Source organism: Cervus canadensis, chromosome 6, assembly GCF_019320065.1.
Source record: "Cervus canadensis isolate Bull #8, Minnesota chromosome 6, ASM1932006v1, whole genome shotgun sequence".
NCBI lineage: Eukaryota > Metazoa > Chordata > Mammalia > Artiodactyla > Cervidae > Cervus > Cervus canadensis.
Window position 1 is genome coordinate 48,103,271 of NC_057391.1, and position 26,408 is coordinate 48,129,678.

General features: G+C 43.9%; 1 protein-coding gene across 5 annotated transcripts in view; it reads right to left on the reverse strand.

Annotated features, from left to right (window-relative positions):
* The window catches only part of LIPC (lipase C, hepatic type), a 181,708-nt gene that overhangs the window by 142,420 nt on the left and 12,880 nt on the right, over positions 1–26,408 (reverse strand). For 3 of the 5 annotated variants that reach the window (XM_043471839.1, XM_043471840.1, XM_043471837.1), the window contains exons 2-3: positions 19,077–19,174; positions 16,860–16,992 (exon numbers count right to left, since the gene is read on the reverse strand). In XM_043471839.1, coding sequence (XP_043327774.1) covers positions 16,860–16,944 — 85 coding nt within the window. In that variant the 5' untranslated portion in view covers positions 16,945–16,992; positions 19,077–19,174. The remainder of the gene's footprint in view (positions 1–16,859; positions 16,993–19,076; positions 19,175–26,408) is intronic. The other 2 variants (XM_043471841.1, XM_043471838.1) reach the window with 1 other exon arrangement.

Sequence of the window (26,408 nt, forward strand, 5' to 3'; positions counted from 1 at the left end):
GCCTGTCCCCACCCATGCTGACTAGTTGCTATCCTCCACATCCCTGGACCACACTGCTGTGTGGAGGGTGGTCATCTCATCACCTTGGCATCCCCAGCCCTCAGCACAGCATCTGGCGCAGTTGTGCTCATAAACACAGTGAAATTAGGAAGGAAAGCAGGAAGACTGCAGAGTGAACCCCAGAAACTCCCAGTCCTGAGCTAAGAAGTTGGGGTTGGGGGGCCCCAAGTGGGGACATACCAAAGAGACATTCACCCTGACTTGAGGGTGAAGGGAAGACCAGAAGACCTTTTGTCAGAGAGAAAAGAAATTAAAGAGCTTCCAATTTTGAGTCCAGGTGAGGGCAGTGATTTATCCAAAGTTCAGGCTATAATTCATGGCTGAAGTTTACTAGTGTAGGCTGCATTTGATCCACTGCATGAGGAAATATATTACCTGAAACAGACAGAGACCCAAGGCAAGGCACCCTCGAGGCACCCGCTGGGTCCTAACTCCCGTCTCTGGTGGTCACTTAGTGTCTCTTGCCTGCTGCCACCACACTTTCTTTCCCCAGGGGCTACAGAGCAATGCTTTAAGGGCACTCCCTGCCCTTCTATCTGAGCACTTAGTGAGAAGTGCGTGAAGACCAGGTGTAACACAGGTCTTGGAGTCAGGGAGACCTCAGCTCAGATCTCACAGTATCCTTTCACTGGCTTGGATAAGACAGACTGAACGAACCCCAGTCTCTTCACAACCAAAATGAGAACAACAATATACACTGTATAGAGTAGAGGTTGTAAGAATTAAGGCCTAAACGTAGTAATGAGGCAGATCCAGCTGGATTTGAGGCAAAGAACTGCCTCAGTTTGTCCACCTTTGTCCATCTTTGATTTCTTCACATTTTCTGGTACAACCAGTGCTGGCACATTGCCTTATATCTAGTTGTTGTTTAGTCGCTAAGTTGTGTCTGACTTTTTGTGATCCCATGGACTGTAGTCCACCAGACTCCTCTGTCCATGGGATTTTCCAGGCAAGAATACTGGAGTGGGTTGCCATTTCCTTCTCCAGGGGATCTTCCCAACCCAGGGATCGAATCCATGTCTCAAGCTTGGCAGGCAGATTCTTTACCTCTGAACCACCAGGGAAGCTCTTACATGTAGAAGTAGGTGCTAATTACTAGTTCATCAAGTAACAGAGGAGCTATTTTGTGTTCTTCAGAACTTTGCTTCTCAAAGTGTGTTTTGGGGACCAGCCACATTGGAACGACCCAAACACTTGTTAGAAACACAAGATCTTGGAGCCCATCCCAGATGTACTGAAACAAAGCATTCATTTTATCAGGCTCCTCAGGTGATTCATGTGCGCATTAAAGTTTGAGAAACTCTGTTTTAAAAAGTGCCATCTGAAGTTGCCTGCATGCAAAGTCACTTCATTCCTGTCTTACTTTTTGCAACCTGATACACTGTAGCTTGCCAGGCTCCTCTGTCCATGGGATTCTGGAGGTAAGAAGACTGGCATGGGTTGCCATTTCCTCTTCCAGGGGGTCTTCCCAACCCAGGAATCAAACCCATGTCTCTTACATATCCTGCATTGGCAGGCAGATTCTTTACCACTAGTGCCACTTCGGAAGCCACATCTGAGGCTGAGGGAAGCTTAAAACCCCTATGAAGTTCGTGAGCATTGTAGGGAATTTATAGGCCAGACAACAACACACCCTTTTCCCACCCTTACTGGTCTGAAAGTGGGTTCCCTGAAAACCTAAAGGACTTACATCACTTCTGTGAGATCCATTGTGGGGACAGAGTCAGCTTCTCTGTGCATGTGTGTTTTCCAGAGTAGACTGTGGTCTGGAGAGTATTTCCATACAGCAAATGGATAGCTGCATCGTAGTACAGCCTCTCCCCACGAGTCCCAAGTGACTTCAGAGTCCCCATGCTTTTAGAGGGGGAAGTAGAGCAAGGCCTGGACATCCTGCTCCTCTGGGTGTTTTTTCCGTTATTACCAGCAGGGATCTGGAATTTGCCAGATGAAATGACTTAAAACTCATTTACTTAAAAAAAAAAAAAAGTGTATGTTGGTTAGATCTTTGTTGAAGAGGGATTTACTCAAAGGTCACTTGTCACATGCCTACGCCATGCCAGCTTCTGTGAGTCCTGGGGATACAATGGGGTCCTGGGGATACCTTGTCCCCACTTTTGAGGTGTTCCTAGTCCAGTAGGGAGAGAGAGATGAGGCAGGTAATGTAAGAACAAGAGAGGGTCACTGGAGGTCTGAGAGACTGGGCTCAAATATATATGTGGGAAAGAAAGAGAACAGAGACTTATAGATATTCATTTTCATATATATACATATAGCGAGAGATAGAGACAGAAATCAAATGGTTCTGTGTCACACACACATATAAATATGCATAGAGAGAGAATAAATATGCTAATGTGTTATTGAATCTATCTGGAGGGAGTACAGTCATTCTTTGTGCTCTTCTTTCAATTTTTTCTATACTGGGATACTTTGGTAATAAAAAGTGGGGGAAGCAATGGGAGTATTCAGTGAATCAGATGAGCATTATAATGGAGGACGACTTGTAAAGAGTTATGTTCTTACAAATGTTGTTTTATGGCCAGCCATGCAGAGTTGCATTACATAGTTTCACATACATAAATGACCCATTTCATCCTCAGAACCCTGTTGGGTCTCTAATACCAACCCCACTCACTATTGAAAAGCAGAGGCCTAGAGACTATGGCGATTTGCTCGAGGCCACCTGCAGTAAGTGATGTAGCCAGGACGGAGATGAGGTTTTTAGACTCCAGATCCAGGTCTCTTTTACCCAGTCTCTCTCACGATCTGTGGTTCATTTCCCCAAAGAGAAGCTGTGGTGTTTATCTTCCCAATCCTGCTCTGTCCTCTGGCTGGGGATCATCCTCTCCTCCTTCGGAGTCTGTGGGGCCTGAAGGGAGAAAGCAGACACCTGGGAGAGGATGGCAGCCATCCCTGACTGAGGCCAGGGTGAGTCTAGGCAGTGGCCTGACTGGGGACAGTTTGCCTGTGTGGGGAAAATCGCCTCCCCAAGCCAGAGAGAGGCCAGGGGGACTCACAGCGAGCATCTCCCTTGAGGATGGTGCCGAGCCAGAGGGTGAATTTTATCACTCACTCCCACCAGGAGCCAGATAAACGGCTCCTTCTTGGTCTCCAGCCAGTTATTGCTCCTGCTGCCAGAAACTCTTAATCACGCCATTGGAAAGGGCGGAGTCCCCTCCCCCCACAAGCTGCCAGCTGGCTCCTGTGCACCTCAGCTAGCCGTAGCTTTCTGCACCACCAGTAGCAGAAGCCCCCTGTTTGGGCCTGGTTTGGAGGGTATAGACTTACACTTACTTTCCAGTCTTAGGTGTATTTATAAGCTTCTTTTTCTAACCCTAAAGTGCCACCACCCCCGGGGGATTGCTGAAGCTCAGACAGAACAGTGATGGCCCCAGGGTTCCCCATGCCTCGCCTAGGGCCTAGGTCAGAGCAGGATGTTCTAAGTGCTTGCTGGATGTCCTAACCGTCTCTATGTCAGAATGGGGGTAGGAAGCTAGGGTCTTCAAAGAAGTAATTAAGTTAAAATGAGGTCTTTAGAGAGGGCCCTACTCCAGTGTGACTCGTGTTCTTAAAAGATTAGAACAAGACACGTTCTGAGGGAAGATCACGTGACAATAGACCGCCATCTGCAAGCCAAGCAGAGACACCCCAGGAGAAACTAGCCTTGCTGATACCTTGACCTCTGACTTCTAACATCCAGGACTGCAAGAAAATAAATTTCTGTTGTTTGAACCACCAGTCTGTGGTCTTGTGTTATGGCAGCCCCAGCAAAGGAACATGCTGAAGAATTTTGGATGTGGTCGAGTCCTAACATGAGATCCGCACAGAGCTCGTGTGTGGCTACATCTGTGAGTGGATACAGGCCCAGGCACCGAGGGTGGACATCACTGCTTGAATTGATCATCTGGATGTCTCCAGGTGTGAGTGGATAGGTGGATCCGCACCCTCCCTTCTGGGTCTTCTCTCCAACTCTTCCTGCTTTTGAAACAGGAGGGAAGGAGGCAGGGTACAAACTTTGAAAGAATGACGCCCCAGGACATGACATAAACTGCTTAGAACAAAATAGGTCCAAGATGGTGGACAAGTCAACTTTCACTAGAGTTTCAGTCTCAGTGTTTTCTTGGGCTCCAAAATCACTGTGGATGGTGAGGGCACCAGTGAAATTAAAAGATGCTTGCTCCTTGGAAGAAAAGCTATGACAAACCTAGACAGCATATGATAAAACAGAGACATCACTTTGCCAACAAAGGTCTGTAAAGTCAAAGCTATGGTTTTCTCAGTAGTCTTGTACAGATGTGAGAGTTGAACCATAAAGAAGGCTGAGCGCCAAAGAATTGATGCTTTTGAACTGTGGTGCTGGAGAAGACTCTTGAGAGTCCCTTGGACAGCAAGGAGATCCAACCTGTCAGTCCTAAAGGAAATCAACTCTGAATATTCATCGAAAGGACTGATGCTGAAGCTCCAGTACTTTGGCCACTTAATGTGAAGAGCCGACTCACTGGAAAAGATGCTGATGCTGGGAAAGATTGAAGGCAGGAGGAGAAGAGGGTGACAGAAGATGAGATGGTTGGATGACATCACTGACTCAATGGACATGAGTTTGAGCAAACTCCAGGAGACAGTGAAGAACAGGGAAGCCTGGAGTGCTGCAGTCCATGGGGTGGCAAAGTGTTAGACACGACTTAGCAAGTAAACAACAAAAATATGATCATTGAAACACATCAGCAAGCTAAGTGGCACACTTATCATTGCCATGACAGTTCTGAGGCCAATCGTCAAAGGTCAAAAAGTGGGTGGTCACCCAGTTCCTTGAATCCTTGCCCCTTCCCTGAAATATTAATAGTTGGAATACTCCTCCTACTCATTAGCCTATGAAACTCAGCCCATAAAAACTGAACACACCCTATTCCAAGGCTGCTCTCATTTTCTGAGACAGTCAAAACTCTGTGGAGTGTGTTTCTCTTTAAATAAATCAACTTCTTATCTATCAGTTTGCCTCTCACTGAAGTCTTTCTGTGATGAGACATCAAGAACCTGAGTTTCATTAATTCCTGAGACCAGGTGTGAGACTGAGTTCAAGTCAAAATGTGAGTTACACGGTTTCACTTTGACATCACTTATTCTGATCATAAATCTCAGGGACAGGAGCCCCTCTATGTGGCTGAAGGAGGTGGCCAGGCCACGACAACCACACACCAAGAGGACGTAGTCATGGAACAGTGGCAAAACCTCACAGAAGGAGACTTCTCAGGTGCTGTTTTGCTGATGTCACCAAGCTCTCTGTGGAGGGTCCCGCTCAGCTTGTGAAAATAACTCTGTTCCTCGAGCATTCTTGGGTGAAGAAAAAAAATATTTTAACCTTTTCACAGCATCCTTGGTTGCCTTAAATTGGCCCAGAATTTTCAGGTTTGATGTCATGAGGCCTCTTCTTTTTTTTTGTCTGCTTGGATTTGTCCTTACACCTTGTTTCTGAGCTTGACTTTGGGGAACCAGTGGCTGTGATGGAAGCTGAGATACAAGGGGAACAGGACTTTGTCCAGGGGTGGGTTTTCTCCTGGGCCATTGAGAGGTAGACATCACTCACAATGGGTAAGATGAGTGCAAACTTCTAGTTAGAAGGGGCCAGGCCCAGAGAAGCTCAGAGTATGTCTGAGGCTCCCCTGACATTGAGTAACATTCAAAGTGGCAAACCTCTGAAAGTAAATGTACCCATGTGGGCTCTGAAGGGAGCCAGCATCACCAGAAATAAGCACCAGTGAGAATCCCAGGGATCCTGGAGCTGTGCTTGGTGCTTCATGCCTCTGAACCACAGTTTTCCCTGAAAAGTAGTGACGATGATACTTATCTCCAGGAAGGTTGCATGGATAAAGGAAAACAAATAGACAAAGTATTTGGCACATTTAAAAGTTCTCAAAATTAGTAGTTACTCTTATTTCATATAGGCTTTACCTGGTGGCTCAGAGATAAAGAATCTGCCTGCAGTGTAGGAGACCAGGGTTTGATCCCTGGGTCGGGAAGATCCCCTGGAGAAGGGAATGGCAACCCAGTCCAGTATTTTTGCCTGGAGAATCCCATGGACAGAGGATCCTGGAAGGTTATGGTCCATAGGGTTGCAAAGAGTCAGACATGACTGAGCAACTAAACACATTATTTCATAGACCTTGTTTCTACTCAAAACAATGTAAGCATCAAATGTATATTTTTCATTGTTATTACTCAAACCAAAAATGAATGCGTGTCTGGACCAGTATAAAACAGCCTTGGGAATGGAAAGGTCTAATGGTTATTTACTGCTTGGCTTGCTCTTACAGAACTGCACCTTTGTCCCCCTGGTGTTTGGGAATCTTTGAATGGCTCAAGGCAACTGCGTTGCACTAGGGTTAAGGCAGGGTCAATGTTTCATGTTTAAAGTGGATAGAACTTCGTGTTTATATTTCTCTTTGCCGTTAATGGTTAAATAGCTGACAGCTGATGAGGTAGGTGTTGAAGGTCTCAGGGCACCACGATGCCTCTTGATGAGCCCTGGTGACACTCAGGCTGTCAGTGCTGGAAGGGCCAGTACTGGTGAGGGACTGTAGACTCAGGAGGTGAAGGCAGCCACCCAAGGCTGTTTGGCTAGGGCGGAGGTATCAAGAGATGTCAATGACATTACCTGGGTTACTGGGTAAGTGAGAAAATGAAAAAAACACAACAGCAACAAAAATCAGCCTTGCTGGCAGCCAGACCACGATGTTCCCAACTGAACATAGACAATGCCCACCACACAGAAGCAACATGCTAAAAAAACGTCTGCATCTATGTTTGCAACAGGACAGAAAGGAGGCCACTCTGACTCCAAAAACGTGACCAGACATTGCCTGCTTCCAGCTAACAAGGAGTGACTGCTGCTCTTGTAGCAATGCCAGTTTTAGCCTCTCCTGCTGGAATGTTTTTACTTAAATTAAGCACTAATGATTTCACAACAATTAATTAGATTAAGATACCGGATAGCTGAATGCTCCCCTCCCATTTTGACAGAATCCCATTGAGAACGGCTACTACCATGCAGCGTTGGTGGTACAGTGGTGAGCACAGCTGCCTTCTAGAATTCCCTAGCTTTCCCAACCTTTCTGTAGTCTCACCCAGCACAGCCCAGATTTTCTAAGAAGCCCCTCTCAACTCCTCATGTAGGGATGCTCTCGAGTTTCTCTGGAGTGCATCTTCCCTAGCTGCAGTAAGCCAAATAATCCTAACTTTCATCTGATTCCAAGTGTGTTCCCTGTAGCCTTTGGCTGGTGAATCTTTACATCTGTAAAATGGGCATAATGATACCTGCCCAGGATATTGTGTGAATCAAGTGATATCATGCAGGTAGGAACAAGATTTTTTTTTTTAAATGAGTATTTTCTTATTTATTTGGCTGTACTGGGTCTTAGTTATGGCTTGTGGGATCTAGTTTGCTGATCAGGGATTGAACCTGGGTCTCCTGAGTTGGGAATGTGGAGTCTTAGCCATTGGGTCAAAAGGGAAGTCCCAGGAGTGAGCTTTTAACGTTGAAATTGCTATAGGTCTATAAACTAGTGTGATGTGGAATTTGCAGATGGTTCTCTTTTGAGACTCAGAAGGAGATATTATACTTCTTAAATTGTAGGTTCCTATTCAAGGTTCTATTATATGTACCTGCCTCAGTTTCACTGGTGTAAATCTCTCCTACCATTAGTGTTTAGGAACAGCAATTAACATGTAAACTTCAAACAGACTTGCCCGAGGGTAAGTCTGAGTGTTGGTCGGCCTCAGTCAGGTGAGGTTGTGGAGCCTGTAACTTCTGAGCCCCACCCCTGTCTTTTCCTGCTGATAACATGGCTTTCCATCAGGGAGTGGCTAGAATTTCAGCCAGGCTCTGAGACATCCACCCAGCAGGAAAGGCAGCCATGACCAAGTCCCTCCCCTTTCCAAATACCAGCTTCAGTGGCAGCCCCACTGCCTCCAGAGCGAGGGCCAAACTCATTAGCATGGCCTCTGAGGCCTTCACCTCTGACCACTTCTTTTGTGCCCTACCCTGAGCTATGGCAACTGTCTGTGTGCATGTACTTAATTTATATTTACGAATGTGTGTATGCTCAGTCACTTTAGTCACTTCAGTCATGTTGGACTCTTTATGACCCTACAGACTGTAGCCTGCAGGCTCCTCTGTCCATGGGGTTCTCCAGGCAAGAATACTGGAGTGGGTTGCCATGCCCTCCTCCAGGGGATCTTCCCGACCCAAGGATTGAAGCTGCATCTCTGCATTACAGGCAGATTCTTTACCTCTGAGCTACCAGGGAAGCCCAGCAAACATCTTGGAGATTCCCAATTTCATTGCATGTTTTCAAGTCTCCAAGACTGGCTCATGCTTTTCCTTCTGCTTGCTACATCCTTCTACTTCTCCTTCAAGGCTCAACTCAAATATCACTTCCTCTATAAAGCCTTCTCTGCTAACCTTTCCTGCCTTGTGATGTTTTGTATCTAATTGTACACTTAGCACACCATGTTGAAATTATACCTCTTCCAATCTCTAACACACACACACACAGACACACACACACATGGTTGTAGGGGACTTCAGATTTCATCAACTGGGAAGCTCCTTTTTCATTGTTGTATCCTCAGGAACACCTTTTTGTACAAACCATGGGGCCTGGTACACAGTAGGGGGTTAATAAAGGCTGTAATTTGTTGTTGTTGATCTTGTTATATTTCAGAAGAAGTATGTTGTTTTCACTCTTTTGGTCTCTCTTGGGACAAGGAGGCTGGAACATTTGTCACTGGAAAGTTTTTCGCAGTCACGGAAAGGCCAGTCCTAGTCAGCTAGGATTATCACAGACTCTGCCCAGCTCATGGTAATGCCCAACTCATAGGAAAAGAATTTGCTTGATCCTATTTTCAGGCCTGCCAAGGCATGCTTTACTGTGTATGGTTAATTCATTATTGCAACTAGTATTTTTCTACCAATTACAACTGAATCTCAACTTGGGAATTTCTTTTTTCAATTAAAGAACCGCTGTCTTTTTGGCATGAAGATATTTTATTCTGGAGGACTAACTTGTCATGAATATTTAGAGGTTTTATATTATCTGGAATATGGCTACTCTTGGGCTTCCCTGGTGGCTCAGATGGTAAAGAATCTGCCTACAAAGTGGGAGACCCGGGTTCAATCCCAGGATTGGGAAGATTCCCTGGAGAAGGGAATGGGTACCCACTCCAATATTCTTGCCGGGAGAATTCCATGGAGAGAGGAGCCTGGCAGGCCACAGTCCATGAGTTCACAAAGAGTCAGACACAACTGAGCAAATGACACTCCTACGCTCCCTTGAGGGAGGTCAATATTCAGGATCATGAACACTGGTATCCCTCCATTTACCCGCTACAGGATACCGAGAAATGAAAACCAGTTTTGCCCCAGGTTTGCATTGTTTCTGAGGGAAGAACTTTAAGTCAGGAAGTCAGGAGACCTGGGTTCAAGTCAAATTAATGTTTTGCCATTAACTGTCTATTCTTGCCTTTCAGTGGTTCTCAGTGTGTAGTCCCCAGACCTGAAGCAACACCTGGGTCCTTTAGAAATGCAAATTCATGGATCCACCCCAGGCTCGCTGAGTCAGGAACTTGCTAACAAATTTAATAGAATTCGTTTATTTTATAAATAAATGAGATTTAATAAAATCATATTTTAATAGACTTCTAGTGCACACTAAAGTTTGAGTCTGACTAGTCAAATCCCTTTGCTTTATCATTTTGATATAAATGTTTTAATTATTCAAATCATTCAAGCAAAATAGTATATACAAACTACAACATCACATAAAATTTGGAAGACAGAAATTTAGGTGTAAACTCAACTGAAGTATGAACATGTTTGTTCCTTTTCTTCTAGTAATTTTTTTTCCTCAAATACATGTGTTTTCATGAAATTGTAATCAGAAAACACACACAATTAGGTATGCTACTTTTGTCCCACTTAGCCTTGGAATGAAAATATTATTCAATGCTGCCACTTTTATATCATCGTAAGCAGTGGTCCTCAACCTCTGGGCCGCAGAGTGGTACCTCCTGTCTGATCAGCGGCGACATTAGATTAGATTAGTGCACAATAAATGTAATATGCTTGAATCATCCTGAAACCATCTCCTCCCACCCCAGTCTGTGTGAAAAGCTGTCTTCCACCAAACTGGTCCCTGGTGACATAAAAGGTTGGGGACCGCCGGTCATAAGAACTATTTTTAGTAGTTCCACAATACATTATCTAAAAGCTGTGCCAAAGCATACCTTGCCAGGACCCTGAAGGTGAACTTGCACACATGGAGGAGAAAGTGCTGGGACAGACGAGGAGGCCTCCCCTTCTCTGTACATCTTCCTGCCCCTCCCCCCAGATACCACACAAACATTGAAACTATGAGTGTTTCTGGAAATAGTCATAAGCAGAGAGGAAAGTGATGTCAGTCAGTAACCCTGAGTTTTCCAGAGGTATCCAGAAACACAGGTTTTCCCTTACCTAAATCCTTTCCTGAAACCCTGAAGCTGCCAAGACGTCGCCATGCTACCTTTTGGCGACATCCTTCTCTTGAGAAGTACGGCTGCCCCCCGACCTGAATCCAGGTTGTCTCCTGGCCCTGAGCTGGGTGCCTGAGTGTCACCAGCTGGGTGCACCTGCTGTCTACCTTAACAGAGACACCCCACTCTCGGCAGGACTAGCTGGGCTCTGACCTATAGTTCTAGTTTTAACCCTGGGGCTAGAGTCTGGCCAGGATGCTCAGCATATTTGGCAGGGGTTCAGATGTTTTACCTGCTCCTGGCCAGCCCCCTGCCCCAGTGGGCTGGACCACAGTCCCTGGCTGATAGGGCCCCACTCTAAAACGAACACTCTTCTAAGAACCAGCATACAGCTATGAGAAATGCTGTGCCTCATGTCCTCCGTGGACCTCAGGGATGTCAGAGACACCCCAGGCTGAGGTCAAGGTGGTCACGGGCCCTTGGAGAATGTAACTGGAACTGCTCCGCCGTGTCTTGTGCACCAGGCCTAAAATCGGGCAAGCCTCTGGCCCAGCCCTGCCTCTCCTTCCCCTCCCCCTGCTGACTCACCGGCAGGGACACAGCATGCCTCAGAGCAGTGTGGCAGCTGGTATGGAAAACACAGCAGTGGGAAGGTGGTGGGGGGATTTAATTCTGGGGGGCCCAGAATTAAATATGGCTTCAAGTCCTGAGCCCCTTGTGAAAGATGAGCAGGGTGGGAGAAGGCCTGCGGTCCTCTCACCCCAGACTTCTCCTCTCTGGGCACCATGCCCTCAGGAGGGCTCCAGCCTGGCTCAGCCACAGGGCAGGAAGTCTGGCAGTGTGGTGGGAGGGGCTCTAGCAGAGGGCAGGCAGGATTTCACAAGAGTTCTATGGACTGACTTTCTGCTGATTCTACTTTTCACACACTCACCTAGGTGAGTTCCATCTCTGGATCCCACCTCGGATGTTACTCTTGAATGACCTTTCCTGCAGTTGTGGAGGCCTGTTAGGAATTTGCAGGCCACACTGGGGCTGTAATTCTGGGCCTCCCAAGCCTGTGGGGATGGGTGGAGGTGGTTTCCCTAGGGACAGCAAATCCAGGACAGATCTAATTGCCGCTAATCAGGTTGTTTTTTTAATTTTTTTCTGTTACATGTAAATACTTAAAACACACACACACACACACATACAGATTCCATGGCCTTAAAGCTCTTTATTGATCTTCACATATACTTTCAATCCCTAGTGATATACAAGTATAAAGAATTTTTATCGTAGTTGTGATTCAATATATAATTTATTTAGTCCTGTTTTCTCCCCCACTGTATTGCATATAAAATTTCCTCATACTTGTTTTTAAAAGCTAGAAGACCAGTTGTTATGTAACCTTTTGGAGGTCACAGATCTCTTTGATAATTTGCCACTATAAGTGCCTAAGTGTTAGCAGTAAGGCTTTTATTTCGGATTCCCATCATTATTGCTCCACAAATTGCCTGGCACTTCTAGTAGTAGGTATTCAACACAATGCTTGTTTAAAGGAGGACTTAGTAATAGCTGGCCGCTTCCTCCTTGATGGTTTATTGTTGGGCATTCAAATTGTTTCTAGTTTTTGACAGTTGTGATGCAGTGCTGCTGTCAACTCCTTCCGGTAGTTTTTTTCTCCTTCCCAGCAGGTCTGTTTTTGGAAGATGTTTGGGCTTGGAAAACATGTGTACTTTATTGTCTCTGTGCCTTTGCTTATGCACAAGGAAAGCCTCCTTCTTGTTTGTCCAGATTCTATCCTGCAAGACTCTGCTCAAATGCTGATTCCTCCCAGGAGCCTTTCCTCTACCTGTACTTAGAAGCGAACACTTCTTCATCTCTACCTGTGAATTTTTAGTTAATTCAGGCTGTTGTAACAAATTACCATAGAGTGGGTGGCTTGTAGCCAGTAGAAAATTATTTCTCACAATTCTGGAGGCTGAAAGTCTGAGATCAAGGTTCCAGCATGTTGGGGTTCCGGTTAAAAACTCTTTTCCAGTTTTCCTCATATGGTAGAGAGAGAGCCAGTGGGTTCTCTGAGGTCTCTTTTAGAAGGAGCCCATTTACAAGGACTCCACTCTCACGACTGAATCACCTCCCAAAGTCCCTACCTCTTAAGATGCCATCCTATTGGGGGTTAGGATCTTAACATACGAATTTTGTGGGGGACACAAAGACTCACCCCTTTGTACTCCTCTCCAGTGGTACTCATCACATTTTACGATCCAGTTGAAAAAAACTTATATATACATCTTATCTCCTTTATTAGACTGTGTTATACCTTATATATTTGAAACCCAGAACGGATCATTTTAATACCATTTGTTCTATAAGAGCTATTTTCAGTTATATGCATGCAAAAATCAATAATAATTACTATTTTCTTGATTTGTTATTTAGTTTTAGAACAACAATTTAAAAAAGAATACATTTCCACTTTAAAGATACACAAACGCATTAAAGATATTTCCTGGAAGAACCCAAATTTTTACTTACCAAACAAAATATTACACCTTACAGTTCACTGTAAAACCTGTTTTACTGCTTTATGTTTTAAACCCAAAAGTCTAAGTGGTCACACAGGATAACAGAATCGAAGTCAGATTCTATTTCTTTGTTTTTTTAATCAGTATGATATCATTTTTAATTTTAAATCTACTATTTCTATTTAAAGGCAAAAACAAGCAACAAATACTATGGAATTTGGGACATGAGATGACAAAGTAAGTTGGGAGGATACTGAACAATTAGACAGTTGCAATGAGCATACGTCATGGTCAGTGAACATCAGGGACCAACTATGTACCTGGGAGGTCTCTAAATTGACACTAACAGAGAATATATATTCAAGGAGAAGTAATATAGAACTGTGATCATTTGAAGTTTTTGTGTACATTAATAAAACTCAATAGTAACCATAGCAGTTGTTTACAACTCTGACCAAAAGAACTATTTTGGAGGGGGTGTTAATTTTTATCACTGGCACTATTTGGAATCGTGGTGATGAGAAGAAGTTTTTATTACTGTCACGTTCTCTACGGATGATGGCCCCCTTATCGCCCTCTGGCAGTGCAGGCAGCTCCTGTCTTCCTGCCCCTGGTCCGCCTGATCCGTCAGTAAGCTTGTGGGGAGCAGGGGCGGCTGTGCAGTCCACGTTGTACAGTGTCTGCTTCACAAACAAAGCAGTTCTGAGTGAGGGCCTTGGCGGGACCACTAAGGTTGAACTCCCTTTCCCTAAACCTGAGGCCGGTTTTCTTTATGTAGTCCAGACACGGAACATTTCACAACAGATTCAATACAGAAACAGATGAAAAAAAGCCCAGCCCTTTCTATTAAGCCAGACGTGAAAAAAGTAGCAAAATTTCTTTGTGACCCAGTGTCACTTTTCTGATTCATTTTTCATTGTTCTTTGGCAAATACCAATTATTCCTCACAATATCGTTTCCTATGCTAACATGTGATGAGTTTGTTGTTATTATTCAAAACATTAAAGAGTGTTCTCCATTTTAGTCTCTAATACAGTAAATACTGATAGCTGTGTTCCACATAAAAAAGATCTCTTTGGAGTTGTGACTAATTTTTGAGAGTGTAATGGGACCTTTTGGGAAGTTGAGAATTGCTGTACTAAAGCACTGCCTTCGATATGACAGCTGCCTATGTACACTTGTTAAATGAGTGAGGGACTGATGGATGGGCTTCAGTTGCTTCTGGGATGTGGAGGCTGTTGCGGGAATTGCAGGGAGGGGCCAGGCTCCTGAGGCAGTGCTGGTGGATATCACTGGGCAGTGGGGGCTGCCAGGGTCTAGGAGAACTGGCTACCATTTAAGCAGTGTTGGCCTCAGGAGTGGGGTCTGGGGATGAGGGTAATGGAGGCTCTGTGTCCTAGGGTCTTTGGGATGCTCACCATATCTTCTTTCCCTTGGTGTTGGTGGACAGGAATTACCCAATATTCCTTTCCTGTGAGAGGAACCAAGCAGAATGGATTTCTAGGGATCTATGGCAGTTCAACCATGAGGTGAGAGCACAATGGCCAGAAGCCTATAGCGTTGAGCAGACAGATCCAGTCTAGGGACCTCTTGCTCCTCTTGTGGAATCTCTGGCAAGTCGTTTTTCTGCTGTCTGACTCTACCACAAGGTGAGGATGCGGTAAGGTAAAATGTTTGTGCAATGTCTGGCATATACTGGGTACACAACACATTAGTGGGTCCATTAGCAATGTCATCAATAATAATAAAAAGAAGTAAGCTGGGAGGTCTGGGGTTAAGGAGGAAGGATCCCATGGGAGTTCTTCCTGGTATATCGACACTTGGTCCTGAATAATTCATTGCCATGGGGGCTGTCCTGTCCACTGTAGCATGTTTAGCAACATCCCTGGCTTCTAAGCTCTACTTGGCAATAGCACTGTTTCCCTGGTTCTGACAGCGAAAAACATCCCCTGGGGGCCAGTTTGGGAAACTATCCTACAAGGCATAGATACTCAACCTTCTAGGGCTCCGTTGTGGGGTGCCTGCTTGCTTGCATTGCCCCAGGAAGAGGAAGACGTCACACCAGCCTAGTGCACGCAGATCTGACTCACTGCCTGCAGAAAAAATTCCAAGATGTTCTGCTCTCAAGGAAACAAAAGGCTTCCTGTCTCTGATCCTTTTCTCTGAAGAACCTTCCTGCTAATGGAAACTTCTCTCAGCGTTTGGACAAGTCGGGACCCTGGGGAAGCAGTAGCTGACCAGCACAGGCTTTGCTGAGGGAAATGTGGCTAATACCAAGCAACCCCGGGGGAGGCTGTCCTGCCTTTCATCCTTCACCTTGACTCTAATGGCGTCCAACCCCCAAGTCTCTACTGAAACATCTGGTCCAATCAGAAGCAGAACAAGTAAACCAAGGGTGGTATATTCATACAGCAGGATGCTACAGTGACCTGAGTGAATGTGTCATACTACATGCAACTGCATGGATGACTTACCAACATAATGTTGAGTGAAAGAAGCCCGGAACAAAAAGAGCACATATTATATACAACCATTACTGAAAAGCTCCAAAAAATCAAAATAATCTATGTTAAGGCTCTAGGGATATGTGTGCAAGGGAGGCTCCTGGGATGCTGGCTTAGGTTGTGAAAATTCATTGAGCACTTTATGATATAGGCATTTTTTGAGATATATGTTATGCTTCAGTAAGAAATTAAAAACATTCTGGGCCAAAGGGCAGGAAAAGCCCTTCACCAATATCCTTGTGAACACAGGGAAGAAAAATCATGAACAATTCTGCCTGCATGGCTCTAAGTTATTATTAATATTTTTGGACTCAGTTTTGTAAGTGAGATGATGTATGCAAAATAACTAACCTGGTAATTGACATACAAAATGCTCAATGAATGATAATAATTAATACTGCTAATAAGTTATTAACTGACCTAATATACAAAATAATAATTAAATACAAAGAATAGCCTTTTTTTCCTAAAGGACAAAAAAAATGTTCTGGAGTTTTCAGGTATGTCTTTGGGTAGTAAGCTTCTAATTCTTTTTGGAGCTCCCGTCAAGCATAGTCTTAGAGGAAAGAAAAACCAGTAACCAACACAATAACAAAGTCTCAAAGCTTGGTCTCATTTGGCCAAAGTGTTCAGTTCACTTCAGATCCATCATTTATTGATCCAATGCACTCTTTAGCCAGGAACCTGTGATCCACCTGCCTAATCAAGCATTTGGATCACTTTGACCATCAACCTGTGAATTTCCAGAACAAACAGGTATGACTGCTTAGTCTCAGAGTAAAACTTTGACAGAAAAAGTGAGGTTTAGAAAATGTGCAATGATAGCTCCTTGTTCAACCTGACTGGAAAGAAGATTCTACAAATTCCTCTCTTCTGAGAGAGCCAGCAATTAGACAACCTCAGCAAGATGGAGGGTTTCATTACAAGCTGTTCTCTTCAACTGCAAATTAGACGCCAAATTAACTCTCAGGAAGATCTGAGACTCTTTCAGATTATTTGCCACCAAAGAAGTCTTAGCCTGACTATTTCTGAATCAGATATGAGAGAGACTTCATTGCTTTGAGAAGACATCTACTCCTAGAGCAATTTCCTAAAATTTCAGAATTTAGGAAATGCCTACAAACAGCTACACGTCCCTATGACCTGTGATGCCGATCATAGAATCACCTAATACGCTGTGAAGCAAACTCTGTCTGACATAGTCAAAACGCTTGGATTCACTGCCATGTACATTGAAAGAAGAAAGTCCATGCCCATCTCCGGAGAAAAGGCAGGCTCTTACCTGTTCCCAGGCTTTGTCCATGGGCACTTGATTGGATCAAGATGCACAAAAACAAGAAGATAGAGACACACAGGGGATTTTCCATTTCTCCTGTTTCACCTGGGGTCCGAGGTCCTCTTGCTAATTTCTGAAGCTAAAGAGACCAGATTGCCTATTGATACTTTGTTAGGGAAGACTGTCCATTAATAATTAACCTTTTAAACAAGTTTTCTAGTGTTCAGACTCTTTCCTTCCTACACCCTACCCCCAAATCTAAATCTACCTCATACAAAAAAAAGAGAAGAAAGTTGATTTACAGAAGTATTTTTTATCCTGATACATTTTGAAAATAAAATATTTTGTCATGTATTCTTGCCTTCTAGGGCCGAGGTCACAGTTCTAAATGCATCAGTTTGAAGTTAATATGTTTGGAAATTCTGTCAAAGGTCAGGGGTAGGTAGCTTCCACAGAATTGCCAAAGTCTCTCTCTGCCAGCACTGCAAAGGGAATACAAGCAGTGGTATTTCAAATGCAGACTAAACTCAAAGAGAAAGGAAAGGGCTCTGCTATGAGGAGAGCCCCCATGGGGTCTGTTTTCTGTTCAGTTTAGCAAAACTACTGGTTCTGTCGTCAAAGAGTGATGGGCAAAATTTCTATAACTGAAAGGGGCAGAAAACCTCTAATGTCAGTGTAAAAAGGAGTTGGTAAAGGAGCCAAGATGAAGACCTGGATGCTTTTGCTGGGGGCCCCTTTGAAAAATGAGTAAGCACACTCTTTCCTCCTTTGTATTAATGGATGCTCTGTGTAGAGGACTGAGAAGTAAGGTCACTTGGTGAGACCAGACAGGGGAAATGCTACCATGCGTTTCTCGTATTAATATTCCTTGGTAAACTTTATTCATTTTTTTCAACTTTTAAAAAAATACCTATTACATACCAGGCACTATTCTAGTACTTGGGATAAACAAGTGAACAAAACAGACCAAGATTCCAGTCCTTGTGGTATTTATGTACCATTGGAGATGGGAAGAATCAGATAAGAGACAATAGGTATAATACATAAGAGATTTATGTAGATGGGTAGAATGCGATCTGAATGACAGGAAAAGGAAAAGTATAGCTGCGTTAAGGGGGTTGGGGAAGGTAGTGATTTTAACCATTTTAAATAGAATGGTTAGGTGAGCCTTGTTGGGAAGTTGAATTCTGAGCAAGGGTTTGAGGGAGTTGCCCCTGTGGACATGTTGAGGAGGAGAGCATCAGGTAGTTAGAATAGCCAGTGCAGCCAGTGCAAAGGCCCTGAAGTAGGAGCATGCCTGGAATGTTCCAGGAGCAGCATGGAGGCCGGTGACTAGGGAAACGTCATTAAAAGGACTTTGGCTTTTATACTGTGAGATGTGGGGACCCACTCTGAGCAGAAGAGTGATATAATTTATATAATATTTGTAAAAGATCATTCTAGTTTACAAGACTAGGAACAGATTACTAGCAAACCAGGATGCAAGTGGTGAGATCTGCTAGGAGGCTATTACAGTGATCCAGCGAGAGGTGATGGTGCCTTAGTTCAGCATGGTCATAGTGGAACTGGGGAGTGATGGATGGGTGGTGGATGTATTTTGAAGGTAAATGCGAGAGGATTTCCTGACTACTTGGGTGAAGAGAAAGAAGAGTTGAAGATGACTTCAAGGATTTTGGTTTGAGCAAGTGGGACAGTGGTGTTGATATTAGCTGAGACAGGAAATGCTGTGAGTGGAGCAGAGTTGGTGGTAGAGGATCAAAAATTCAGTTTTGGCTAGGTGGAGGCCAAGATGCTTCTTAGACATCCAATTAAAATATTAGGCAGGCATTTAGCTAACTTGATGATCACTACCTAGATGAAATGAACTGGGCAGGACCTTCATTTGGTCCTATTAGTTCAGACAGACTGACTCCAGGGCAAAGCTTAAGACTGTGCTGTCTGGTGGCTGAACTTCCTTCTGGAGGTCTATGGCATGGAGACCATCTAGTTGGATGCATGATTCCTGAGCAGAGGCTTCTGTGCTGGCTTCTTGGCTGGCTCCATCCTACCTGCACTATTAAGCAAGATCTGAAGGTTCCACTTTACCAATATCCCAGAAAGCTGGAACCTAAAACAGCTGACTATCTACTTGGCTCCTCTCCCCAGGGCCTACCTTATCTCTTGTCTTCTTGGTACTGCCAGGAACCAACTCCCCTCCCAGCCTCACCCTGCAGAATAACTTACCAAGACACTGGTGAATCCATCTGCCTCCAAGATCCTGGGTTTTCTACCAACTAGCTGTGCACAATGTTACTTAACTTTCATGAGTTCTGTCTCTTCATCTGTAAAATAAGAGAACATGAGCCTGAGATAATATTTTGAGATATCAATAATATATTTCTCACAAACTCTCCCTCACACCCTCCCTCTCATCTAAGAAGAGTAAAGTAGACAGAAGTCTATAAATCTTTTGTCTTCCTAAAGCTTCAGTTCAGTCGTTCAGTCGTGTTTGACTCTTGGCGACCCCATAAACCGCAGCACGCCAGGCCTCCCTGTCCATCACCAACTCCTGGAGTTTACCCAAACTCATGTCCATTGAGTCGGTGATGCCATCCAACCATCTCACCCTCTGTCGTCCCCTTCTCCTCCCACCCTCAATGCTTCCCAGCATCAGGGTCTTTTCCAATGAGTCAGCTCTTCGCATCAGGTGGCCAAAGTATTGGAGTTTCAGTTTCAACATCAGTCCTTCCAATGAACACTCAGGACTGATCTCCTTTAGGATGGACTAGTTGGATCTCCTTGCAGTCCAAGGGACTCTCAAGAGCCTTCTCCAACACCACAGTTCAAAAGCATCAGTTCTTCAGTGCTCAGCTTTCTTTATAGTCCAACACTCACATACATTCATGACTACTAGAAAAACCATAGTTTTGACTAGATGGACCTTTGTTGACAAAGTAATGTCTCTGCTTTTTAATAGGCTGTCTAGATTGATCATAACTTTTCTTCCAAGGAGTAAGCGTCTTTTAATTTCATAGCTGCAGTCACCATCTGCAGTGATTTTGGAGCCCCCTAAAATAAAGTCAGCCACTGTTTCCCCATCTATTTGCCATGAAGTGATGGGACCGGATGCCATGATCTTAGTTTTCTGAATTTGAGCTTTAAGTCAACTTTTTCATTCTCCTCTTTCACTTTCATCAGGAGGCTGTTTAGTTTTTCTTCACTTTCTGCCATAAGAGTGGTGTCATCTGCATATCTGAGGTTATTGATGTTTCTCCTGGCAATCTGGATTCCAGCTTGTGCTTCCTCCAGCCCAGCATTTCTCATGATGTACTCTGCATATAAGTTAAATAAGCAGGATGATGATATACAGCCTTGACATATTCCTTTTCCTATTTGGAACCAGTGTGTTGTTCCATGTCCAGTCCTAAAGCTTAGGACCTAACATAAGTGAATTCTAAGCAACAAAGGCAAGCAAGTCTAAGAATGTTTTAAAGGGATGTGAAGGGAGAAAGAATATTGCTACCTTCCTATCACTAGATAGTGTCTTGGACTTTGTAAGTAGATTGGGGAAAGGGAGATTTGTCTAGAGGGCAGAGGGGACAGTATGTTGCTTCCAGAAGGTGGTAAAACTCAAAGAGGAAATGGCTGTGAGTTTGTCAGTGGCGGGGCAAAATATACCCCTGTTCTTGGTATAGGTTGGGAGTAGCAGTGAGCTACTAGTAACAACAGGTCATGAAGATGGGGAGGACGGGGGGTCATCTATGTGCACTGACGGGATAGGACCAGGTGCTCACCCCAACTCCAGGCCTTGGTATTGTGTCTGACCTAGAACTGGTGGTAGGTGGGATTGGGGTGAGAAAGAATCCAGGAGGGCCTGAAAAATAGAAGTTTGAAATTATAATTCGGGTGGGTTACAGAAAGCAAAGCTATTTCTTCTACATCAGAATCTGTGGACTGAGATTCACACCTCTGCAAGCACAGGTATGTCATGAGTATTAGAGATTTATATGTGAAGTGCCCAGCCAAGTGTCGAGTTTATAGTAGCGTATGTGTGCTCAGTCACTCAACTGTGTCTGACTGTTGTGTCCCCAGGGACTGTAACCTGCTAGGCTCCTCTCTCCATGGGATTTCCCAGGCAAGAATACTGGAGTGGGTTTCCATTTCCTTTTCCAGGGAAGCTTCTTAACCCAGGGATTGAACCTCCGTCTCCTGCATTGGTGGGCAGAGTTTTACTACTGAGCCACCTGGGAAGCCTCAGTTCGTAGTACAGGTTCAATAAATTACAGTGGCTTGTTTTGGAAGCAATCAAGGCATTGGAATCAGACTGATCTAGGTTAAGGTCCCTGGCCTATTGCTCACTAACTGGGTGACCTAGGGCAAGACATTAGCATTTCGAGATTTTGATTTTTCCATCTGTGTAGTGGGACTAAGCATATTTACTTGATCAGATTAAAGGAGAGGTAAACCCTAGGCAGTCTTGACAAGCAGGAAATAACACATAGCAGCTATTGTTATTTTTATTGTTTTAATTTGTGTTGGGAGTCATGAAGGTGTCCAGGAGGTAGGTACCAGTAAGATCACAGGATTAAAATTTTAGCAGAAAATTAAAAGGGGAAGAAAACAGAAGGGTCTGGATCAGTGGTTCCAAAATATGATTGAGGGTTAGAATCAGAGTCAGCCTGAGAGCTCAGGAAAAGGAAAAACTTCAGGCCCCTCCCATGAAAAAGTAAACAAGAACTTCCAGGACTGGGGCCTGAACCATCTTAAACAAGTTCTTCAGATTGTTCTTGCTCACCCAAAGTTTGAGAACCATTGCCTCAGAGTGTGCTTGAGAGATCTGTTGGGGAGGAAGAAGAAAATACTAGATCTTTCTAATTTTTCTCATATCACTTGCTATAGGCTGAATGCTTGTGTCCCCTACAAATTAGTACATGAAACCTAGCCCCAGGGTGATGGTAGATGTATAGGGCCTTTGGTAGGTGACTAGGTCTTGATGGCAGAGCCCTCATGAATGGGATCAGTGCTCACATGAAAGGAATGCCAGACAGATCCCATGAGCCTTCCTCCACGTGAAGTTACAGTGTGAGCATATGGCTATCTATGAGGCCCTCATCAGACATCACATCTGCTAGTGCCTTGATCTTGGACTTCCCAGCCTCCAAAGCTGCGAGAAATACATTTCTGTTTTTTATTAGCCACCCAGTCTCTGGTATTCTATTATAGCAGTCAAACAGACCAACATATCACCTTTGAACATTTTGTTTGTATAAATATAATGCTTATTATATATTTACACTATATCATTTGTATATAGTACTATATAATATATTGTTATTGTTTAGTTGCTAAGTTGTGTCCGACTTTTTGTGACCCCATGGACTGTAGCCCCCCAGACTTCTCTGTCCATGGGATTTCCCAGACAAGAATACTGGAGTGGGTTGCCATCTCCTTCTCCAGGGGTATCTTCTTGACCCAGGGATCGAACCTGGGTTTCCTGCATTGGCAGGTAGATTCTTTATCACTGAGCCACAGGGAAGCTCATGTAATTTATTAGTGCTATATAATTTATAAGCAGATAAATATTATCTGCTTTGGGGAGCACCCCAGAAAGCCCAGCACTCCATGGGGGACCCTTCACTTCCCATGAACTGAAAAGGGGAGCAGGCTAGATCCCATGGAGCCTGAAGCCTCCAGAGAATTATCAGCATTGTACATAGTGGTAGAGCCCAGTGCTTACTTTGTTTTGCAAGCCTCAGTCTAAAATAATAATGATCTTATAGTTAGATCCCTAAAAATTGCTCAGTATTTGCTTTCTTTTAATTTGAAGAGCTTCTTGAAGAAATGGAGATTTCAAGAGGATGGGTATTAATGACCTGAATGTAACCTTCCTTTCAGTGTAATGGTGATAAGAAAGTTATTCAGAAGGAAAAATATTTTACATAGATAAAGAGAGCAAGGGGAGAGAGAAACCACAGTATCAGGTAAAAATCTCTGATGAGAGAAGCAGGGTTTTCTATGCTGAATCAGATTTTCTTGCTTTTATCATCAGACACTGGGATACCTGAGAATGGTAGTCTTTTGGTAGAATTATAGGGAAAAATATTCAAAACAGTAAGTTTTGGATTGGTGCTATTATTTTCGTCACTTCATAGTTGAGATTTAAGAGATTAAGAACTAGGATGAAACCATACTTTATCAGTAAAAGGCTGACAGCAGGGAAATCAAGGCCACCTGAATCCAGGATCACTTTTCTCAACCACAAGCCCTTAATCCCTGCCTTTTCTCAGCCCCGCACTGAGCTTTCTTCAGCATTATTCCACTTCCAAGATTAAATTTATGAAATCTGTAGGATCACGTCATTGGAAAATGACCATCTCTCTTACACCTGCTTAGAGCCAGACTACCACCAGGAAAATGCTCAAGCTTTTATTGATACAGCTTCATCTGTATGGACGTTTTTGTACCATTAGAGAATGAAACTGAGCAGGACCCCGTGGGGCTTCTGGGCATGGAAGACTTTCTGTGTCCCCCATTCCTTATTTGTAGGGAACAGACTTCAGCCTCCATGACCTTCCCTGAGTTTCAAAAGGCAGATTTGAACAGTAATAAAAGAAGGGAGGGGATGCAAAGACAAAAGAGGGAGCAGCCAAAAAGAATACATATGAATCAGTTCTAATGAGATGGGTAAAACTGGAGCCTGTTATACAGAATGAAGTAAGCCAGAAAGATAAACACCAATACAGTATACTAACACATATATATGGAATTTAGAAAGATGGTAACGATAACCCTATATGCAAGACAGAAAAAGAGACACAGATGTATAGAACAGACTTTTGGACTCTATAGGAGAAGGCGAGGGTGGGATGATCTGAGAGAACAGCATCGAAACATGTATATTATCAAGTGTGAAACAGATCGCCAGTCCAGGTTGGATGCACTGGGATGACCCAGAGGGATGGGATGGGGAGGGAGGTGGGAGGGGGGTTCAGGATGGGGAAACACATGTAAATCCATGGCTGATTCATGTCAATGTATGGCAAAAACCACTACAATGTTGTAAAGTAATTAGCCTCCAACTAATAAAAATAAATGAAAAAAAAAAAAAAAAAAGAGGGAGCAACCAAGAAACAATAGTGCAGCCTTGGAGTAGGGTCCTGGTTGCACCTCAGTGGATACATATAACAGGATCTTTAAGCTCTTTATAGAACTAAAACCTCCAATGGAAGATTTAGCATTCTTCTTCAGAGAAGTCAGATTAAAGGAACCAGAGAAGCTCATCAAGAGATCATCTGAGAGCAGTTTAAAGGAGTGCACATTCTAATCTTATCAACAGCATCATCCTTGAACTATTGCTATAAAACTTCTCACCAAAACCTCCAGGGTTGGGGACACATAGTTTTTGAGTGCAGGAGCCCTCTGTGTCCACATTTGTCAGGCAAAGCAATAAAGCTATTCTCTTCTACTTCACCCAAAACTCTGTCTCTGAGATTCAATTCAGCAACACAGAGGCCGAGTTTTTGGCATCAGAAACATGACCTAAGCAAATTTAGGGGCACTTCTTTGAGTTGGCCTGGAACATGTCCTTATTTGAAAAGGGGTTGAACTGGAATCTAACCTTTTCCTTATCTGTTTCTTTTTAAGATATGTAAACAAATGAAAGATGAACATAAGATTGCAGATGCTGTTTTAGACTGTTTGAAAGAATGAAGTGTTTGAAGCATTTCAAGCAGGTGTTTATGCATTCAAGATCATCATGTTTGCATTAACATTTGAAGATTAACCTCTGAATGAGGTCCGCCTCTGGCTAGTTGTGTGACCTTATGCAAATAATGCAACCTCTCTTCACTTCAGTTTTCTCATCTGTAAAATGGAAGTGTGAGGGTCAGATGTTATCACATGGAATGTGCTTGGCACAATCAGCGCTCATTTGTAACAAATGAGACAGAAATTACTTCCTCCATTTTACAAGTGAGGAAGCTGAGAGTTCTTGTCTGAGGTCACACGTCTAATCTGTGTAGATTGGATCTGAGGACTTCTGGGTCCCTGTAAACTCTGATCTTTTCTCATCCCAGAACCTGAACCGAAGAGCTAGGGAACAAAGAACTGAGATCTCCTTTTACACTTATTTTTATGTTTCCTGCTCTGGGCTGACCCACTTATTCTATCAGAATTACAGATGCTGGTCTGTGGAACAATTAAAGAATAACAATAGCGAACGAAACCGAAGCTGTCTTTTTGTGACTGGATTCTCTGGAACCAATAGAGCGCTTTATGATTTTAGTGTTCCAGGGAGTGGAAAACCCCCTTTCCTCTGTTTGCATTGTGCTTGGAAGCAAAAGGAAGTAAAGATTTAAGTTGGTTTTGAGCAACTAGGTAGACATAGACCATTGCTGGCTCCTTCAAGTTTGACAAGGGTTTTCTCCCCGTGGGAAAGAGGGTGAGCATAGAATAAACTCTGCCTGCATCCTGCAGCTGCTTTGGGTGTTGATTGGGCTTGGTGAAGGGTTGTCACACTGGTCTCCTAAGGGAGATCAACCGAGCTATGAACTGAATTGGCTGATTGCAGTAAACTAAGGGCACAAGTTGGGAAGTTGGGCCATCAGCATGGCAGCTCCCTTTCTCTGGGTCTCAGTGAAACTGTTTACCTCAGATAGCGACTTGAACCCACATGGCTGGGACTCACACCAGTCAAAACCCTGCTTGGGATTCGAACCCATGTGGTTGGGACTCAAACCCAGTCAAAACCCTGCTTGGGACTCAAACCCACGTGGCTGGGATTGAACCCAGCCAAAACCCTGCTTGGGACTTGAACCCACGTGGCTTGGACTCAAACCCAGCCAAAACCTATGGTATCTGGTTTCAGGACTTAATGAAGCTCAGGTTCTTGTTGCCTCATCACAGAAAGAATTCAGTGAGAGACAAAGTGATAAGTAAGAAAGGATTTATTCAGATTCAGAGAGAAACACTCCACAGACAAGAGTGTGGGCCATCACAGAGGGTGAATGCAGCCGTGAAATGTGGCGTGGTTAGTTTTTATAAGCTGGGTAATTTCATATGTTAATGAGTGGGAGGATTATTCCAACTATTTTTGGGAAGGGGTGGAGATTTCCAGGATTTGGGCCACCGCCCACTCCTTGGTCTTATGGAAACAGTGTCAGACTTCATTTTTTTGGGCTCCAAAATCACTGCAGATGGTGATTGCAGCCATGAAATTAAAAGATGCTTACTCCTTGGAAGGAAAGTTATGACCAATCTAGATAGCATATTAAAAAGCAGAGACATTACTTTGCCAACAAAGGTCCGTCTAGTCAAGGCTATGGTTTTTCCAGTGGTCATGTATGGATGTGAGAGTTGGACTGTGAAGAAAGCTGAGCGCCGAAGAATTGATGCTTTTGAACTGTGGTGTTGGAGAAGACTCTTGAGAGTCCCTTGGACTGCAAGGAGATCCAACCAGTCCATCCTAAAGGAGATCAGTCCTGGGTGTTAATTGGAAGGACTGATGCTGAAGCTGAAAACTCCAATATTTTGGCCACCTCACGCGAAGAGTTGACTCATTGGAAAAGACCCTGATGC